This window comes from Lucilia cuprina, chromosome 2, assembly GCF_022045245.1.
Source record: "Lucilia cuprina isolate Lc7/37 chromosome 2, ASM2204524v1, whole genome shotgun sequence".
Lineage (NCBI taxonomy): Eukaryota > Metazoa > Arthropoda > Insecta > Diptera > Calliphoridae > Lucilia > Lucilia cuprina.
This window is the reverse complement of record NC_060950.1, coordinates 16,409,529-16,430,605: the sequence shown is the minus strand read 5'-3', so window position 1 is coordinate 16,430,605 and position 21,077 is coordinate 16,409,529. Positions and strand designations below refer to the sequence as shown.

The 21,077-nt window shown below is 27.2% G+C and overlaps 2 protein-coding genes across 3 annotated transcripts in view; one reads left to right on the top strand and one right to left on the bottom strand.

Annotated features, from left to right (window-relative positions):
* The window catches only part of LOC111677561 (solute carrier organic anion transporter family member 1A6), a 27,779-nt gene extending 14,882 nt beyond the window's left edge, over nucleotides 1-12,897 (top strand). The window contains exons 1-7 of one of the 2 annotated variants that reach the window (XM_023438709.2): nucleotides 3,860-4,160; nucleotides 4,244-4,432; nucleotides 9,401-9,557; nucleotides 9,626-10,381; nucleotides 10,440-10,692; nucleotides 11,470-11,764; nucleotides 11,835-12,897. In XM_023438709.2, the coding sequence (XP_023294477.2) occupies nucleotides 4,097-4,160; nucleotides 4,244-4,432; nucleotides 9,401-9,557; nucleotides 9,626-10,381; nucleotides 10,440-10,692; nucleotides 11,470-11,764; nucleotides 11,835-12,571 (2,451 nt within the window). In that variant the 5' untranslated portion in view covers nucleotides 3,860-4,096 and the 3' untranslated portion in view covers nucleotides 12,572-12,897. Of the gene's footprint in view, nucleotides 1-3,859; nucleotides 4,161-4,243; nucleotides 4,433-9,400; nucleotides 9,558-9,625; nucleotides 10,382-10,439; nucleotides 10,693-11,469; nucleotides 11,765-11,834 lie in introns of those variants that run through there. The other variant, XM_046945035.1, reaches the window with a different exon arrangement.
* Nucleotides 5,058-7,487, bottom strand: LOC124418485 (E3 SUMO-protein ligase ZBED1-like). Its single transcript, XM_046945036.1, has 2 exons — nucleotides 7,125-7,487; nucleotides 5,058-7,062 (listed from the first exon to the last, which is right to left on the bottom strand). Exon 2 carries the CDS (start codon nucleotides 7,054-7,056, stop codon nucleotides 5,089-5,091), a length of 1,968 nt encoding a protein of 655 aa, XP_046800992.1. The 5' UTR covers nucleotides 7,057-7,062; nucleotides 7,125-7,487; the 3' UTR covers nucleotides 5,058-5,088.
* Nucleotides 12,898-21,077: the final 8,180 nt, after the last annotated feature.

Below are 21,077 nucleotides of genomic sequence, written 5' to 3'. Positions count from 1 at the left end.
GTCTATAGTCTATTCTATAGTCTAGTCTATAGTCTAGTCTATAGTCTATTCTATAGTCTAGTCTATAGCCTAGTCTATAGTCTATTCTATAGTCTAGTCTATAGTCTAGTCTATAGTATATTCTATAGTCTAGTCTATAGTCTAGTCTATAGTCTAGTATATAGTCTAGTCTATAGTCTAGTCTATAGTCTAGTATATAGTCTAGTCTATAGGCTAGTCTATAGGCTAGTCTATAGTCTAGTCTATAGTCTAGTCTTTAGTCTAGTCTATAGTCTAGTCTATAGCATAGTATAGTCTATACTCTAGCGTATAGTCTACTTAAGTACTTAGTCTAATCTAGTCTGTAGTCTAGTCTAAAATCTATAGTCGGGTCTATAGTATAGTATATACTTAATCTAATCTTTATTATAGTCTGAAGTCTTGTCTATAATTCATTCTATAATCTAATCTTGTCTTATATATAGTCTAGTCGATAGTATAATTTCTAGTCTAGTTTAAAGTTTGGTTTAAAGTCTATAGTGATCTAATCGATAATTATCAAAAAGTGATGCATTTTCTTCCCATGAAACTGCTGGAATAACTATCATTACTATTAAGAGATTATTTGAAATAAAAACTCTCTTAATGTTCCACTACTTGAATTGCTCTTTTACAATGCTCTTTAGTTTAACACCTACACTTAACCATGAATTTGTATTTTTAACAAAATTATCACTACAATGACTTTGTGATAATATAAAAAATAATTTGTAAAATTTTATTGTTATAGTTTTTTATTATTATTATATAGAGATTAATAGTAATTGTGCTCTTTTCAGGAGAATTTTTAAATGCAAAAAAAAATCGAAAAAGCATGTGGGAATTTCTTTTATCAAAAAAAGTGAAAAAAATAACAAATAAAATTTTTAGATTTTTATAGTTAAGTACTAGTTAGTGGTTTCAATAAATAAACTTTTCCATTTAGTATGAGTAGTTAAAAGTGTATGGACGGTACAAAGCTAACGGTTAGTTGGAATAAAAATATAATTTTTTATTGCAAAAAAAGAGAAAGAGAGAGACACTTAAGAAAGTTTTAAGTGATTAATTAAAAAAATAATTAAACAATTAAAAATTAATATTTTAAAATTAAGATAAAAAGTATGTAAAATGTATTTTTTGTCAAAAAAATAAAGTTTAAAACAAATTAATAAAAAACGGACATACAATTGTAGTATTTGTGACTAAAGTGATAAGATTATTTACGAAAAGCGATAATATTAATAAATAATTGATAATAACGATTTATTTTTATTGTGCAAAATGGTATAGAATTTTTAAATAATTCTAATAACAAGTTAGTCAGTAACAGGTGGTGAAGTGGTATAAAAGGAATTTTGGAATTCTAACAAAAAAATTTGGAAATTAGAAAAGAAATAATATTTTAAAAAGTGATTTTAAAAAAATAAATAAAATTAATTTAATTTATTTAAAAAAAACGTTAAAAATTTTGAGTTTAAAAAATATTAAAAAACTTTAAACAAAATAAAAAAATAGAAAAATATATTTTTGTATTAAAATTTTACAATCTTACAATAATTTTAAAAAAAATAGTGAAAACAACTAATTTCAAGAGAGCGTTTCTTAAATTAATTATTTGCAGCTATTGTTCTTAATGTAAGAAGAAGAGAACTGATAACTTTTAAAATATTAATTATTAAACAATTTTTGTAATCAGCTAAATAAAAATGTGCTAAAAATGCCATAAAAATATAATAATTTTTATTCAACACGGTTAAAATGTCATCAACAAGTCATTAAATTATTAATTTAAGTGAAATTGTATGCAAAGAAACAATACAACAATAAAATAATAAAAGAAAAAATTAATTAATTTAATTACAAACAATTGATAATCTTAAAATAAAGTCAATCGTTTTTGAACTTTTTCTTTTGTTAATATATAAAACATGATAAAGGATTTCGCCGAACAAAACTGACCTTAGCTAACAATGAATACATATAGTATAGGCTTTAAAATTAGACCCTTGCAAACCGGTTGAAACTGTTTGATTTTGGTTTCACAAATAGTTTAAACATAAAATATAGCAGAGGAATGAAAAAGATTATAGAACATTGATTAGATATGTTTATAATCAATTTTAAATTGAAATTAGTTTAAGATATTTAAAAGCTAAGAAAACACAATTACCGTTTTACCTTATTGATATAGACTACACTAAAAACTAGAACATAGACTAGATTATAGACTGGTCTATAGACTAAAGGCTAGGCTCGACGATAGACCAGACTATAGAATTTTCCATAGACTATAGACTAGAATTTGTATAGACTAGACTATAGACTAGACTATAGACTAGACTATAGACTAGACTATAGACTAGACTATAGACTAGACTATAGACTAGACTATAGACTAGACTATAGACTAGACTAGACTATTGACTAGACTATAGACTAGACTGGCTATGGGCTACACTAGACTATAGACTAGACTATTGACTAGACTATATACTAGACTATAGACTAGACTATAGACTAGATTATAGACTATAGACTAGACTATTGACTAGACTATAGACTAAACTATAGACTAGACTATAAACTAGACTATAGACAACACTAGACTATACAATAGACTACACTATAGACTAAAGACTAGACTATAGACTAGACTATAGACTAGGCTAGAGACTAGACTATAGACTAGACTATAGACTAAACTATAGACTAGACTATTGAATAGACTAGAGACTAGACTATATAGATTATATTTTAGACTAGATTAAAGGCTGACTATTGGCTACACTATTGAGCAGAATATAGACTGGACTATACTATAGACTAAATTATAGACTTGACCATAGACTAAACTATACAATAGACTATACAATAGACTAGACTAAAGACCAGACTATAAAATAGACTATAGACTTGACTATAGAGTAGAATATAGACTAGACTATAAACTAGACTATAGGCTGGACTATAGACTAGACTGTAATTAAATTTTTTTTAAAAGCATTTTAAAAGAAAGCTCTTTGCCTATCTCAGCTTTTGAGAAGTTTTATATATAGTTCGTGTAACAGTAATAGGATGCAGACTTTCATCTGTATTGAAGGTAGTTGTCATACAAATTATCAATTCGAAACAGTCATAACGATCTATAGGAATATAACTGACATGTTTGAAAACCGTTGGGGAATTAAAAGCTTTACTTTGTTTTTTTTTCTGTATGATATGTATTATTTGTTGTTATCAAGACCCTGTGGTGTCCTATATAAATGACAACTAAGTATATACTTTGCGTGATAATAGTTTTCGTTCTGTTATAAAATGGATCAAACATTTTTTAAATTTAATTAAATCAAATTAAGATGATTTTTAGTTCTGTAAAATGATCATAATTAGATATTCCTCATAAAGGTATTAAGGAGGATTTGGATTTTTTTCTTATATAAAGAAGCTGGGTTTTGATGAAAATTTTAATTTTAAACTTTTACAATTTATAATAAAAAGTATGCCTACAAATTCGTCTTCATCTTATTACAAATCATTTCTCCAAACGCGTGTGCTTCCAAAAAGCTTTCACAACTTGCATCAGCAACATGTTGCAGCAATAAAATATTTACTCTTTTTTCAAATTTAGAATAACCAAACATTTCTGTAGTTATCTCCAGAAGCTTTACCATATACACTACACTTGTTATAAAAAAAAAAAAAAAAAAAAAGAAAAACACTGATAAACCGTATAAAAATGTTTATCTTGAAAGTTTGTGCGCGATCGTCGTTAAAAAGAGTTACAAAATGTTAAGAATTCAAAATAATGTGCAGGTTAGTGAGCAAATACAATTGGCTAGAATAATTAGTCATTGGCCCTAATTCGAAACGACGACAAGTAACAAAATAAACGAAACGAAAATTACGGAAGAATATTATAGATATTTTTAAGATTATAAATAATAAGTTTTAAAATAAATTTTATTCAAAATTTTAATAATAAAAGAGAAATATTTAAAATGAATTCATTTTGAAAAAAAAGAAAAACTATTAAGGAAATCTTAAACAAATTAAAGAAAACGAAATTTAAAAATAAAACATGGTGTCTAGTAATCGTTACTCAGATTTGAACAATATTTCCGCAAATGCCAATATACCAGACGGTGTGTAAATTGTGTGTGTGTGTGTGTGTGTCTTGTGTTTAAAGGTTTTAATTAATTTCAATAAAATTTATTCAAAATTTTAGATAGTATTGACTGTGGCATACGTTCCTTGGGCTGGTGTCGTGGTCCCAGTTGTCTTAAATATGCACGTCTTAAAACATTTGTTATTGTATTAGTATGTGCCGGTATTTTGCAAGGAGCTTGTGAGACATATTTTCGTGTATCGGCCAAACAGGCTGCCATTGAAAATGGCTGGAATGCCATAATAGTAGGTGAGTTTACAAAATTTGCAAAAGTATTAATAAAGCAGAAAAAAAAGAAACATTTTCCAATGTATTGTGTAAATGTTGATAACACAAATTTCTTATCACTAAATATCACACAGAATTTAGTAACAAATTTATAAATTTATACGTAGTAATAAAACAAAAAAAGTAAACAAAAAGCAAAAAAAAAAACAAAACTTAAAAACGATTAAATATTCCCCTTTACTTTCTTATCAATCGATGATAGGTACCATTGATTACTATATCAAAAATAGTCATCGTTTTACTATTTTCGATGAATAATGCAAAGAAATGTCCAATAGAGATAGATACATAATTGATTTATTGATTATATTGCGAAATTAGCGGAAATTTGGCATTTATGGAAAGGATTTTTTTAAATCGAACTTTCCTGTGAAGTATGGTATTCATGCATACTTCAATGTACGTTTGTTTGTTGTGTCTAGGGATGCAACATCGCTCATAAAAACATCGATGTTTGAAAATATCGATGTTTGTATGATAAACATCGATGTTAAAAAACATCGCTAATGTGAACGATACATCGATGTTTTTTCCGATGTTTTAATTTGGCCATTATTTAATTTTAAAAATCAATATACATTAAATATTTCGGATTTAATGAAAAAATATTATTTATTTCAATTACAATCTAATAATTTTGTAATAGAGTTAAGGAAAAGAAGCTTTGATAATCTGGTCCCTAGAAGCCTATTTCTGTCCTGAGTAATGGTTGCTCCTGCTTCCGAAAACAAACGCTCGCTTGGCACAGAGGTTGCAACTATGGGGAGATATAGCATTGCAATCTTTGAAAGTTTAGGAAACAGAGATTTCATATCCTCCCAAATCTCAATAGCGTCACTTTTTATTGGTGTAACTGGAGATGACAGGTACATCTGTACTTCCGTTTCACTGATAGTGTCTGTTAAAGCTGTGGAAGATGATTTATTTTTCATATTTTTGTGTGTTAATTGTTTGTGATATTTCCAGATATCAAATTCTGAATTATCTTCGACATCATCAGATGTATCATTATTGGATGTTGTAGATGAGCTTGATGTATTGAATTCTCGCACATACTTATTTAAGCAATTTATTACTTTTCCTTTGGCCATGGAATTTTTGAAATGCATAAACTTAAATCTAGGGTCGAGTGTAGTTGAGATAGAAAGAATTGCCGAATGTTCTATATTATCAAACCGTCTCCCAAGTTGTTTTTTTATTTCTTCTTTAAATTGGGAAATCATTTCATTTTTTGGTTTCATATTTTCTATTACTTCCCAGACACAGCTTACTAGCGGAATAACTTTACTCACGGTTACGTAGCTATCTCCAGAAATTTCCTTTGTTAGTTTCTCAAATGGGCTCAGAATTTCTATCATTTCTTTTATGCAGTCTATTTCGCTACTTAAAATCATTGGGGGAGCTTCCGGCCGATTCAACAGTATTGCTCCTATAATTGACACTAATTCTATGAACCGCTGTAGCATATAAAAGCAAGAATTCCATCTGGTGCGAACATCAAGGATCATCTTTTTTATTTGTCCTTCTTTTAATCCCATATTTACTTGTCTTTTCCTCAACTCATCACTTGCATTGACGCTTCTTTTAATGAATTTTATTATATTTCGAACTTTGCTGATTAATTCCGTGCAGTCTGTTTCATTGTCAATGGATTTAGTTACAACTAAGTTGATGGTATGAGCAAAGCAAGGAATAATTTTCTTTTCACCAAATATTTCTCTATTAACTTTCATTACAGTGCTATCATTATCTGTGATTACAGCTGAAACCTTGGGAACAGAAATATGCCACTCCGCGAAAATTTCTTTAAGTTTCTCCTTTATGTACGCTGATGTGTGACTTTCTGTTAATTCAAAAACACCTAACGTACCGCTGAGGAGTTTTAGTTTGTCCAAAAAGTGTATGGTAACACCTACGAATGATTTATTCTGCATTGTTTCTGTCCAAATATCATAGGTGATACAATAACTTTCTGCATTATTTATAAATGATTTAAAAATATTGCTCATAACCTCATATTTTGTATCAATCCTAGATTTTATTGTTTCTCGACTTGGCACTTTATACAATGGGCAAACTTCCTTCATTAGCTGCAAAAAGCCTTTACCCTCTACTGTGGCAAATGGCTTATTGTCCATGATTATAAAATTCACAACAGCTTCAGTTATTTTCTTTGATTTAGCTCCATCCTGCGTGGCTATACTTTTCATATTTCTGATGAAGTCATCAACATTTGGTTGTTTTGGTTTTTTGGAATTGACAGCAGCAATGGTTAACGCAGTACTACCAAGTGAAATTTGAGATGAAGCACTTTTTTCAACGCTGGCTGAGCTGGTTGAAGCAATTATATCAATTGTTTCTACGTCCATATAATTGTCAATGGTACTACCACCTGTTTTAGCCTTCTTGCTTTTTACATCTTCATCTGCCAGTTGCTGCGAATGAACGTTTTCTAAATGACCACGAAGATTACTCGTATTGCCTGAAGTTTTTAGGGTTTTGTTACATATCTTGCAGACAGCTTCTTTATCCCCAGCTTTATTAAAATAAGTCCAAATTTTACTTTTCAATTTATTTGGTGGCATTGTGTTCTATAAATATTTTATATATGGTACAAATGTATACTAGGAAAATTAATTGGAATTAAACTTACAGTAATACATTAACTGCTAAATTTGTCTAAGTATGCGGCAGCACCTTATGGCAAAACTTTACAAGAATGTAAAAAATAATCAACAGAAATTATTTATTAAAAAAAACGATGACAGTGATGCCACACAAACACGCTTTAAACATCAGCAGAACATTTCGTGTTCTGTTGTTTTTAAATCTATAAAAAATTTTGAAAAAAATATAAAACAGTGTAAATACACGTAATTCAAATATTTTTTGTAAAATTCTAAAATGTTTAGTTTAAAATATATTCGAATCACACTGTTAAAAAGTGGAAGACTATTATATTTTAGTTTTTTTTTTATCAATTCGAAAAAAAGCACAGGTACATATTAAAAGAACGATGTCGATGTTTTTTGGTTTTGACGCCGATGTATCGCCGATGTATCGTTTATAAAAACATCGATGTTAACATCGATGTTTATGAACAAAACATCGATGTTTTCTAAATATCGATGTATCGTTTGCATCCCTATTGGCCAATTAAATCTAAGTTATAAATGAGAAAACATAACCAACAAAAACAATAATATAATTAATTCGAAAAAAACATAAATTTTTAAGTAAAAAGTTCTTTTATCAATATTATTATTGTTTTAAATGTTTATTTTAATTTTTTCTGAAATTTTTCATTTAGAAAAGTAATATTTGTAAAATCAGCTGTTCATTGTTTATGTGTTATGACCAATAAGTTGGCAATACTAACAAAGTTAACTGTTCTTAAAGTCATATCTGAAAACACAATCATCGTTAAAAGCTTATAAACTAGTTTATAGAATAGCCAATAAACTAGCTTATAGAGTAGTCAATAGTCTGGTCATTAATTAAATCCAAATACTGGTCAACAAACTAAACCACAGCCTAATCAATAGATTCCATAGATCTACCTTTTTAGTCGGAAATAAGAATCCCGTTAAAAATAGAAAATTTTCAATGTGTCTTAGGGTGAGTTTTTCCGATAAAGATAATCCACGTTCTTTGTTTAAACCTAGTTTAATCAATGTTTTGTCTTTTTTCAGTAATCAGTAACGTTACTTATTTTACTTATTGTAAAGTCCCCATAATTTATACTAATCGATAAATCAAACATTTTAATATTTATTAAATTGTATTCATGTTGCTGTTTACACTTTTACATTTCTTACTCAAGTTTAAAGTACCTCCATTGAGCGCTTAAACTAGCAAACAAAATTAATTAATTGGGTAATTTTAATTTAATCCCTAATCCTTCACCTAACGATTGGCCCTAAATGTAAATTTTTTTCTAAAAATTTTTATTTAAAAGAAATTGGTGTTTATGTTTTTGACCAACAGTTGGCAACAATAACAAAGTTAACTGCTTTTAAAGTCATAACAAAAAAACACAATCTTCGTTTAAAGATTATAAACTAGCTAATAAACTAGCTTATAGACTAGTCAATAGACTGGCCAGTAAAATAATCTATAGACTGGTCAATAAACCAAATCACAGGCTAATTATAGAGTATTCCATGGAACTAGCTATTTGGTCGAAAAAAATCCCTTGTTACTTCGTTAAAACAGGTTTATGTTTTTTCTTATATCGCTTATAACTACGTTATACTATCAAGGTGTCTTAGGGTGGGTTTCTTACTACATAGTTAAACTAGGCTTAACTAGCTGTTAGATTAAACTCAGTTATGGATCTAAGATCAATGTCAAAAACATAAACAGCTGTTTTTTGTCAATATTATTTTTGTCAGGTCTGAGTTGGCGACCAACTCTCGCGTCCTCGCTATTATGTTTTAAACGCTTTCAGGCTTGAGTTTGTTGCCTGGCTTTCGACAGTTTTACGTCTCTCTTGCACCGGTGTAGTGTATTACTTATAACTGTTCAAAGTCGTATTTTATCTACATTAACCTCGTGCTTTCGTATTACCTCAAGTGAGGTTATGTTTTGTTGGTGATCAACTGTTTATACCCAGGTGGAGACCATTAAAACTCTTCAACTTTAGTTGTGGAGTACCATTTAGAACTCAAATTTTACTAAAGTGTTTAAAGGTTTACAGCTTTCTCTATGAAGATATAGGTAGATTTGGAGGATTTCCTTTAAATCAACGTGAGATGGCATATTGCTTATGAGCTCATTAAAACTCTTCGACTTTACTGGTGGAATACCAAGTACTCAAATTTGACTTAAGTGTTTAATACATATATCATCTCATATTCCGGCAAATATTTATTGAAAACAAAAATTAATAATTAGCTATATTAATTAATTTTTTTTTTCAAATTTCAGAATGGCTTCTAGTAAGCAGTGGTATTTTTCAAGCAATTTTTGCATTGGCATTCGCTTACTGGGCTCATCGTTTGCATCCTATCAGTTGGTTAAGCGGCTCCATAATACTACAATCCTTGATCTGTTTAATAGCCATGATACCTTCAATAATGAATTTGTAAGTGATAGAGTAAATTGTAAATTTAATAATTAAAAAAATAACATTTTCCTTTTACATTCAAACAGTGCCGATGGTGTACGACCTATCACCTATGCAGTCGACGAAGAAATTTGCCTTTCAAATTGGCCCACTTCATTAGCCAAAATGCTGTCGATAAATGACAGTAAATTAGTTATATTGATAATGATGTTTGTACTACAATTCGCCTTGGGTTTAGGCTCCTTAGCCTTCTTCACTGTGGGCCTAACATACCTAGACGATAACTCCACTTCCATAGATAGTCCAGCGGTTTTAGCCACTGTTTTTGGTGCAAAAATATTTGGTCTACAATTTGGTTCGAGCATAATATTGGGTGTAGGAGCCACTAACTTAGGCTGGTGGTTGGGTTGGGTAATTATTGCCCCTGCGGTGTTCATAAGTGGTATTCTATTGGGTTTATTTCCCAAAAAACTACCAAAAACTGTTATACACCAAGCTGCTCAAAGAATTTTAGAAGAATCACACAGCCGCCAGTTTGGTAGTCAATTTTCAACCTACATAGACGATACTGCCTTTATGCCGTCAGTGAAAAGGATTTTTGGTAATAAATTATTAATGTTCAATATTGTCAGCATTATGTTCATACAGGGAGCATCGATTAATTTTGCTCTTCAAGAGGAAAGTTATTTGCAATCACGCTTTTTCCTACCCTATAGTGAGGAGGATGGTTTGATGCAGGAATGGAAGGCAAGATTTATGTCGTTCTTTTTGAAACCACCAGCAGCAGCTATCAGTATGTTTATAGGTGGACTAGTTATATCCAAACTTAAGCTAACGGGCAGGTGAGTAAGAATATAAGTATTCAATATAAAAATTTAATTATTTTTCCCCTTTTTTTAGAAAAATTGCTGCTATAAATATAGGCATGGCTGTTAAGCTACTGATCATTTATATAGCTTTTATATTTATCAAATGTGAGGTTGGTCCTATAGGTGGCACGGTCAATGGCAAACTACAGCAGCCCTATTGTTCGCGACAGTGTATTTGCAATCCTACCTCTTTTTTGCCAGTTTGTCCGGAAAATTCAACTGTCACGTATTTCTCACCATGCTATGCAGGTTGTTCCAAGAAGACAACAATTAACAGTGTAGAGGTAAAGTTAAATTTAATAGCCCAACTTGAAATTTAATAGATCTAGTTATTAAATCGGAAGTGATTTTTAGTGGAAAATAGCTGTTTTCTACCAAAAGTCGACATAGGGCTGGTTTCTTACTACTCAGTTAAACTAGACTTAACTTGCTGTTAGATTAAACTTAAAACAAATTTAGGCGGACTTTAACCGATGATTGTGTTTTTCAGTTGTGGATCTAAGTTTAGTTAACTTTGTTAGTATTGTCAACTTTTCACTCAAAAAAATAAACAATGAACAGCTGTTTTTTGCAAATAATACTTTTGTAAAATGAAAAATTTTAGAAAAATGTTAAATAAACATTTAAAACAATAATAAATATAACAAAACAAATCAGAAAATTGCAATTTACTTAAAATATTAAGTTTTTCTTCTTCCGAAATCATTGTTTTTGTTAATTGTGTTTTCTCACTTATAACTTAATTGGCCAATAACACTCAGTTAAACTAAGATAATAAGTAACGTTACTGTTTACTGAAAAACACAAAACATATATTAAACTATGTTTTTAGGCCGCGTTTCTTAATACTCAGTTGAACTAGTCTTAACTTGCTGTTAGATTAAGCTCATAACAAATGTAGGCAGACTTTAAACGATCAGTTAGTTAACATTTTTAGTATTGCCAACTTTTCAGTCAAAAACAGCTGTTTTTTTGCCTTTAGAACACTGTTGTTTCTAATTTTTCCCAATAAAGAAACTAAATTTTGTAGAAAAAAATGTAATTCTTTCATTTAATTTTAGCTTTATGAAGGTTGCAGTTGCGGTGGTACCAACAATTACGACATGAATACGGCCTTTAATATAAAAGCCACCGAGGGAGCCTGCAGTGCTAAAACCTGTGCCAATATGCTGATTGTATTCCAAATTCTCAGTATAATGACTGCTTGTATCTATGGAATGACAACAATAGGAAAACTAATAATATCTTTGCGCAGTGTTTTGCCACAAGATAAAGGATTGGCGTTGGCTATGGAAGTAATGTTTTTGGGTTTATTTGCCTATATACCAGTACATTTGGCCTATGATGTGGTAACACGTATGTTTTAAATATTTCTTAGTTTTAAATGAAAATCATATAAAGATAATCTTTTTTCCTTTTTGCATAGGCACCACCTGTGTTTATTGGGCACCGGAATATGCCCGCTGTTTATTGCGTGAAAATCCAAAGCATGGCAACATTTTAAATATCCTCACAGCCAGTTTAATATTAGTGGGTCTAATCTTTGATATATTAGTATTCGTATTTATAAAGGGATTAAATATTTATAATTGTAAAGTCACCGATGTGAATTACACTCCTTCCCTATATGCACCCGTGCCGCAGGGAGAAGCTACACACACCGCCATCGGTGGTAGTCCTGTGACCACCATGACAACAGCATCTCGGGATCAAGCACCCGTACAACCAAGTAGAGCAAATGCAATGCCGAATAATGAAATTACCGTTTTCCGTCAACCTAGTTCTGTTACAAATTCTTCTGCTGGTGATAGTAGTGTTGTGGAGCCCTCATCTTCTGGGGTGACTTATGCTCAAGTGGTATTCCCACCTGACAAACGTAAACCCAATGATGGTAGTACTAGTCCTAAACGTTTAGTGCCACGTGCCGATGTTCCTTTACATCATTTATCCGAAGAGGATGTAAGAGCTAAACTGGGAAGTTTGAAATCATTTAAACCTAAAGATCAGACAACAAGCCAGCTTGAGAACGCTAATGAGAGTCGTTCCAACACAAAAGCCATTGAGACAGATTTAGATGCCATCGATACGATGCCATTAGCACAGCCGAATACAGACAAGAATTTAGATGACATAAGGCCACAGAGTCCAGAAACAGATTTTTAAATATTTTCCTATATATATAAAAAAAATATTTTTTTTTATTATTAAGTATGTTAAGTACAATACCAAAACGTATTCGAATTACGCCATTTTTTAACACATTTCTATGTTTGTAATGAAAATTTATAACTGACTTGTATCTGCCTATTGTTAAAAGTCAGTTCCACTGACTTGTAACTGACAATTTTTTATATATTCTTAAGTTGTTATAGCAATTTGAACCTTCAAAACTAAGAGTGTAAGTGAAAGCAATTACATAATAATTATACCTTTATAAAAAGAGATTTTCAATAAAATTTAAAATAAACTAATAAATGATATGAGTTTTTTAATTTAATTCAACAATATTATCTAACATAGCAACATTCAAACACTTTCGTTAGCTTCTACTTTTAACAGAATCACTTGAATATATTTTAATAAGATAATCTATATTATAATCCTTCGTTTGACATTAATTTTAACAAAATTCCTTGAGTATTATTCGATTTATGGCTATTCAAAGCATTCCGTCTTTAAACTGGTCAAAATTCAATTACATGGCAACACTGGTAAACAAATTTTTTAGAAAATATTTAGTTTTTATTAAAACCTTTCGATTGAGTTCAATTTTATTGAAAACACTTGCATATTATAGGATTTATAGCAATTCCAAGAAAATTGTCATATAACAATTATCTGGCACCACTGGTAAAATATTGTCTTCTAAAACAGTTAGAGTACATTAAAACCTATCGATAGAATTTAATTTCAACAAAATAGCATCAGTATTACTGGATTTATAACCACCTTTGTAATCTCTTCTTAAACTTTACAAAATCCATTTCTCTGGCAACACTGGCAAATAAAATTTTTAATTAAACATATAGCTTACATTGAAACCTTTCGTTTGAATCTAATTTTAACAAAATCGCTTAGGTATTATAGGATTTATAACGATTTTAAAAATCCCTATAATTGTACTTTTTTTAAAACTTGACAACCCTGTCTCGACATGTGTACAGCGCCATCTATTGATTGGCTAAATGGTTTTTCTGCAAACCAAAATATCTAGGAAATAGAGACATATTTTCAAAATGCTATAACTCTGAAACTACTACACCGTTTTCGATGGCTATAGTATGGGCTTATTGCTATTGAATTGGAGATTGTATAGGTATGTAAAAAACTTAGATTACCAGAGTTGCCAGACCAAAACTCTATAAAATAGGTAACAATTTTCAAAACGCTATAACTCGGCAAATAACCAACCGATTTTGATAAGACTTATGTTAGATGTTAGCTGATACATTGAAGAATTGAGAAAATTATGCTGACAGAGTTGCCAGGTAGTAAATATAGTTTAATTTATTAAAGTAATATTTTATTTGTTTATTTGGAAATATATAGTGCAACAGAGGCATGTGAACACATAATTTTCATTTGTTTTTCTATTGTATGTATTTACAATATAAAAATTGCATTTTACCAGAGTTGCCACACTGCAACGCTTTACATTAACTATTAATTATTATTATTTATAATGTTATACTAAAATGAAATATAAAATAAATATAAAAAAGTATTTCTCTCAAAATATAACAAAATTAGAAATCTGGCAACTTTGTCATAATATGTTTTCATTTGTTTAATTTAATAGCTAACAATTGTCGTAAGTTTGGTTTTAATCGGTTACCTAATAACAGAGTTACAGTGCTTTAAAGTTGTATGTTTGTTTTACTGTTTTTCATTACGGCAACCCTGGTAAAATAAATTTTAACATATTCAATGCATGCTCCTATATATTACCAACATATCCCTACTCTATTTTTCGTAAACAGTGTAGTAGTTTTGGAGTTATTGCGTCTTAAAAATATGTTTCTAAAGGAAACATTTTTTAACTTGCTGAAAAACCAACTACCCAACCAATAGATGGCGCTGAACTTATGCTGATACAGGGTTGTCGTGTTTTGAAAATTTTCCAATTTTTGGGATATTTTAATACGCTATAAATACGTCAATACTTAAGTGATTTTGTTAAAATTAGATTTAAACGATAGGTTTTAATGTGTGCTAACTTTCTAATTCTAAACTTAGTTTACCAGAGTAGCCAGATAGTTCAATTTGTAAAAGTTTTAAAAGGCTTTACTAAAATGGTTATAATTCCAGTAATACTTCAGTGATTTTGTCAATATTACTATCAATCGTAAGGGTTTAATGTTAGCTAACTGTTTTGTGGAAAAATTACTTTGCCAGTGTTGCCATATAATTGTCTTTTGGAATTTTTTTTACAATTCTTATAAAATCGCTAATAATCAAGTGATTTTATTAAAATTAGACTTAAACGCAAGGTTTTAATGTAGGCTAAATGTATTTGTGAAAAAATTTGTTAACCAGTGTTGCCAGATAAATTAATTTTCACCATTTGCTTAACATTGCTATAAAACTTATAATATTCAAGTGATTTTGTTAAAATGTGTGTTAATCTATAGCTTTCAATGAGTACTAACTGTCTAATGAAAAACTTTGTTTGCCAGTGTTGCCAGATAATTCAATTTTTATAGGATTTACTAAAATGGTTATAATTTCAGTAATACTCAAGTGATTTTGTTCAATATTACAGTTCATCGAAAGGTTTCAATGTAAGCTAACTGTTTTACGGAAAAATTACTTTGCCAGTGTTGCCAGATAATTAGCTTTTGGCATTACATTAAATAGATATAAATTCGTTAATATTGTAACGTTTTTGTTTAGATTATAGTCCATCGAAAGCATTTAAATTCCACCTAATGTTTTGTATAAAAAGTTTTACAGTGTTCCCAGACTACTGAGCTTTTTTAAGATTTAAAAGGAAATTACTATAATTTTTTTTTGTAGTTGTTGTTTTAAAATAACAAAATATAAACCTTTTTTTGTTTTTTCATTTTATTTTTATTCTTTATTTAATAAATGATACAATGTTTAGTTTTAAGAGAGAAAAAAGTAGTAGGCAATTACGTTTAACTATGATTTCTTTTTGTCTTTCTTTAAAGAGTAAAATTATAAATTAAAAATAAAAACTAATATTAATGATGGACAACTTAAGGTTGTAGAGCAAAACATGTATTAAAATAAAATATTACAAAAAATAAACTTAAAACTAATAAATATATAAATATTAAACTAGAAAAATTACTAAATTAAATAAAATGTAGAGACAAAATTATATATAAATACAAAACATTTTTGTTTAAAATTATAAATTACTAAAAAAAAAACGAAACAATTATAACATGGGATGTTATTAATTACTTAAAATTTTAAAAGGACTAGTAAATTTAAATTCCAAAATTGAAATATTTAAAAACTAACACGCTTTGTTTTCTTTTTTTTTTGGAGGCAGAAGTGGGGGTGATTGGTTTTGTTTGCAAAGGCAACATGGAAATCCAATTTATTGATTGCTTGAGAAATTAAATTGTCAAATAAAACATGTTTAGTTTTGTTTAGCTTTCTTTTAATCTTTATTATTCTTTTAAATACTTTATTTTATTGTTACAATTAATTAAAGTTTTATTTTAATTTCTTTGTTTTTTTTTGTTTGTTTATATTTGTTTTAAATTTTACACATAGAATAAGTATTTATATAGAAATTACAAGATGTTTTTCTTTAGTTTTTGTGGCGGTCGAGATATAATGTCTTTAATTTTTATTTTTTTTTTTTTTTAAAAAGGACATTTTGTTTTTAATCAAAAATCGGTTTTTTTGGAATTATATGTTTGTTAATTAATATTTGTTTTTTTGCCATTTTTTTTCTTTAATCATACATTTTATATACAATTGTTTATTCAGTTTTATAGTTTTTTCTTATTGCGTTTAATTGTCGTTTGAATATTTTTTATTGAGTTTTTATATGTTTTATTTTTTAAAAAAACATTTAAAGTTTTCTTTACAAACTACTTAATAAGGAAAATGAAAAACTTGTAATGAAAATTAAAAAAATGTCAATATGAAAAACAAAAAATTTTAAATCTTTTAATTGTTTTTTTTTCAAAAATTCTTTTTAACGTTTTTTCTTATTTTCTTTGTTATTTGTATGTTATTTTGTTTTATTGTTGTTAATATTAATTTTAAATTAAAAATTACTTCAACTAAACTTATAAAACTAATAATGGAACTTGGTTTTTCTTAAACAAGACGTTTAGATATTGTTTATTTTTTTTTAGTTAATTTGTTTATATTTATATATAGCAGTATATTTGTTCAAAACTAAACGTCTTGGTTTTGTTTTATATTTAGTTATATTTATGTTTAAATATGTTTAATGTTTTAACGTTTAATTTTGCTTGTTTTGTTTTTTTTTTTTTTAATTTATTAATTTTATTTTATATAAATTCTGTTTTTGTTGTTCTTTTTTTTACTTTTAGTTTAATTTAGAATCAAGTGCAAGTGTTAATAATTTGTTAAAAAAGAAATAAGCTGTTTTTTTTTGTTAGAAATTTTTGTTTACATAAATGTATTAAATAATTTAAATAAAATAATAAGATTTTTTCTACAAAGACTCTCTTGGTTTTACAAATTTTTTAACAAAAATTAAAAAAAAAAAATAGTTTTCTTTTAATTAAAATAAATAAAGTCTTATTTTTTGTTAATTTTATATAAAAAAATATATTTTAAAAAAGTTGCTTAAATTTAACAAACTTTTATAAAACAAAGTTTCCCAGCAATATTTGTTTTATAAACTTTTGTTAAAAATCGAAAATAATTAAAGTAATAAAAAGCCTAAAAGTAGGCAGCAGTAATCTCTATTTCCTTTTTAATATAATTGTTCAAAAAGTATGCTAAACTTTTATTAACTTAGAGTTAATATATCTTTCTTAAAAGTTAAACTTTAAAGCTTTTTCAATACTGTTTCAATTCCATACTTTCACAGAATTCCATTTCTAAAAGACCAAACATTTAGATTATAATGAAATTGTTAAAAAGGCCTGCCAATAAGCCTACTTTTAGGGTTTTACTATAGAATATAGAAACACAATAATATGAGTGTTGAAAACCCTAAACTATGCCACAAACTTATTGAGAAAATGTTCCAAAAATAAAGGTGGAAAGTAACATTTCTTTACCTTAAACAAGCCTACTTTAAGGGATTTACTTTAGACTTTATATAAACAATAATATGAGAGTTCGAACCCTTAAAGTAAGCTACAAAAATGTTTAAATATAATGGTGTACAGTAAACATCTCTAAACTTTTCCAAATAATCTAGAAAACTAATAGTTTTAAATGAAATATTATTAAAAACCGCCCAAAAATATGCTTTAAATTTGTGTTATATTCCAGCGATATAACGGTAAAATATATAAAATTATAGAAAAAACAGAAACTTAGAATATTTTGTAGAAATTCTTTTGATTTGAAAACCATAATTTGGTTTATATTCACTAAAAAGGCCAAAGTTCTAAGGACAGCAACATGTTTAGCAACCTTTAGCAACATGTTGCTATGTTATGTTAAAAAGTTATTATTAACATTATAAGTTGTTAGAATATTTAAATGATGAGCATTTTGAGAAATGTTGCTGAAAGATACAAATTCTTTAAAGAAATGTTAATAAATAAATATGTTTAGTTCATTTTTTGTGTTTATCAATATTTTTGTCAATGTTTATAAACATATTGATTATATACATATTTCTTTAAGTGTTGTAAGTTTCTTAACTGTTTTCTGCAGACAACATGTTGCTAACTACAAAATTAAGTCCCCTAAAAAAAATGTATATGAATAAGTTGTTTGATTTATATAACAACATGTTGTTGAAGTTTATCAACATATTGAGATAACATTATTACAAAATACACAAAAGTTTTCAAATTGATGCTTAATATATATTTTTAAGAAGTTATGATTTCTAAGTTTTCTCTACAATCAACATGTTGCTAGTGAAAGTCGTCTAAGGCAGCAAGTTGCTTAAATAACAAGTGAAAGACCTACAAAGTTAAGGTAAATGGACAACATTACTTAAATAGTTGTTTGCTTTATTTATTTCTCAACATTATGCTGATGTGTATCAACATGTTGAAAATGATTTTTTGCAACATTAATGTTTAAAAAGTTGTTATCAAAATATTTGAAATAATGTTGAAACTGTTGGAAAGAATCCTAATGTTGCTAATGGATAGTTGTCTATAGAATGTTTAAAGTTAATTAGCTGTTGCCTTATTTATTTGCCAACCTGTTGTTGATGTTTATCAACATGTTGTGTAAACATTTTTGCAACATAAATGTTCATAGAAAGATTAAAGTTGTGTAACTGTTGCCTTATTTATTTGCCAACCTGTTGTTGATGTTTATCAACATGTTGTGTAAATATTTATAAACATAAATGTAAATAGAAAATTTAGAGTTAAAGCATTTAAGGACTTTACTTAAATAGCTGAAAAGTCTACAGTTGTTTGCCAACATGTTGTTGATGTTTATCAGCATGTTGAGAAAGCTTTTTAAAAGTTGTTGTCAACAAAGTTCTGTTGCTAAGGCTTAGTTTTTCATTAAAAGTTAAAACAGCTAAAGTCTCCAAAATCACTACATTTTGTTGGCGTTTAGCAACATGTTGAGTTAACATTTAAATACATTTGTTTGCAAAGTTCTTCTTAATATTTATGTTTACTAAAGTAATGATTTTTTGTTTTTTTTTTAAGTAAAAGTTTAGCAACATGTTGTGCCTTTATTTTTTATGTGATTTGTTTGTTAAGTTATTGTTAATATTTTCCTTTAATTAAGAAATAAAGTTTTGTTAAGCAACATGTTGCTACTTTAATATTTCATGTGATTATTGTTATTAACTTTTATATTTGTGCACATTTGAATGTAGAATTTCTTTCTTTGCTTTGAAAAGTTTAGCAACATGTTGCTGCTAAAATTGAGAAGATTTTTAAAACATTAATAGAACTAGAGATCGTAAAGAGGCTGTAGAAAAAGCTTTAGATTTTAATGCTAAACTTTTAAGTTTAAACTATAAGAGAGGGAGAGAGGGACTGAGATGGATTTTCTTTTAGTTTAAACTTTAGGTGTTAAAAGTTTAAACCTAGTTTAATTTATAAGGTCAGGCTTTTTTAAACAAAGTTTAGTTAATGTTTAGTGTACGAAGAAGTTAAAAAAGGTTTATTATTTTAATAATAAACTTTAAAGTTTAGATTAAAAGGAGATCAATACGCAATCAGTTAGAGGTGGCGAGAGTAATGAAAAACCTTTTAGTTTAAACTTTAAAAGTTTAAAACTAGTTTAAGATTTTAAACCAAGTTTAGTTTAATGTTGAGCAACTTTTTTCAAGATTTTTTTTAAATAAGACAATATTTAAACATAATTAAAAAACAATTAAATAAAATTTTATAAATTTAAGTTTTTTTTTTAAAGTATTAATTAAAATTTTTTGACGTTCCTTTTGCTGACATCCTTGGCATGTTATCTTTCTTGTAGCTTTCACAAATCCTTAGACAATTAGAGTCTCTGCAGGATTTTTCTTTTTGTTTTAAATGATTTTATAGTAAATCAATGGTTTACATATTTTATAGATTTTATTTGTTAAATAATTTTTAGGATTTTTTTATTTTATTTTAATTTTATATATAATAAACTTATAAACTAAGAAAAAAAAAAAGAATACAAAATAATAATAAAAATAATTATAATACAAAATTTAAAATAATTAAAAAAATATATAATTAATAACAAAAAATAACTTAAAAATAAAATTCTTTTGTTTTTTTTTCTTTTTTTGTTAAATAATTTGTATTTTTTTAAACAAGAGAGTCTTTGTGAAAAAAATCTTATAACAGATTTTTTACATAAAATTGTACTTAAATATTAAAGAAAAATTTAGGAGGAAAATAAAAATTTTTAAGAATTTATAAAAAACAGCTTTTTTGGGTTTGTTTTATAAGTTTAAATTATTATATACAATATGTTTATAATAATAATTAAAAAAAAATTAAAAGAAACTTTTTTACAAAATTTTGAATGTTTTTTTTTTTCTAAAATTTTGCAAATGTGTTTTAAATTAGCTTTCAGTTATAGAGGTTTTTTTACACTGATTTGTTTTTCTAGCCATAAATTATAATTTGTTTTATTAAAGTTTTAGTTTTTTATTTAGAAAGTCAATGCAATGCAAATTATCACAATTTTTTTTGTTTATTTTATTTATGTTTTTTTTGTGGTTAAAATTAAACTCAAATTAGTTTTATTAATAAATCAGTTTTTACAATTTGTGTTTTGTTTTTTCTTTAAATTTAAAAATAAATATCTAAACTCAAAATTCTACTTTTTTAATAAAAGTATTAGTTTCAAGTCTGTTAAAACAAAGTTTCCTAAAAAAAATATTTTGCATGCAATATTTAAAAGTTTTTTTTTCAAAGTTAATTTAGTTTTTTCTTTCATTAACAAGTTTAACAAAAAATTTTTATATAAAAAATAAACTTAATAAATTAGCAAATTTAAAAAAAAAATAATAATAATAATAAAAAAAAGAATTTTGCCTTAAATTTTTTCTTCTTTAAAT

Bases quoted from the DNA above. Each gene is read 5' to 3' on its own strand.
- LOC124418485 (XM_046945036.1), bottom strand. From the start codon at position 7,056: ATGCCACCAAATAAATTGAAAAGTAAAATTTGGACTTATTTTAATAAA.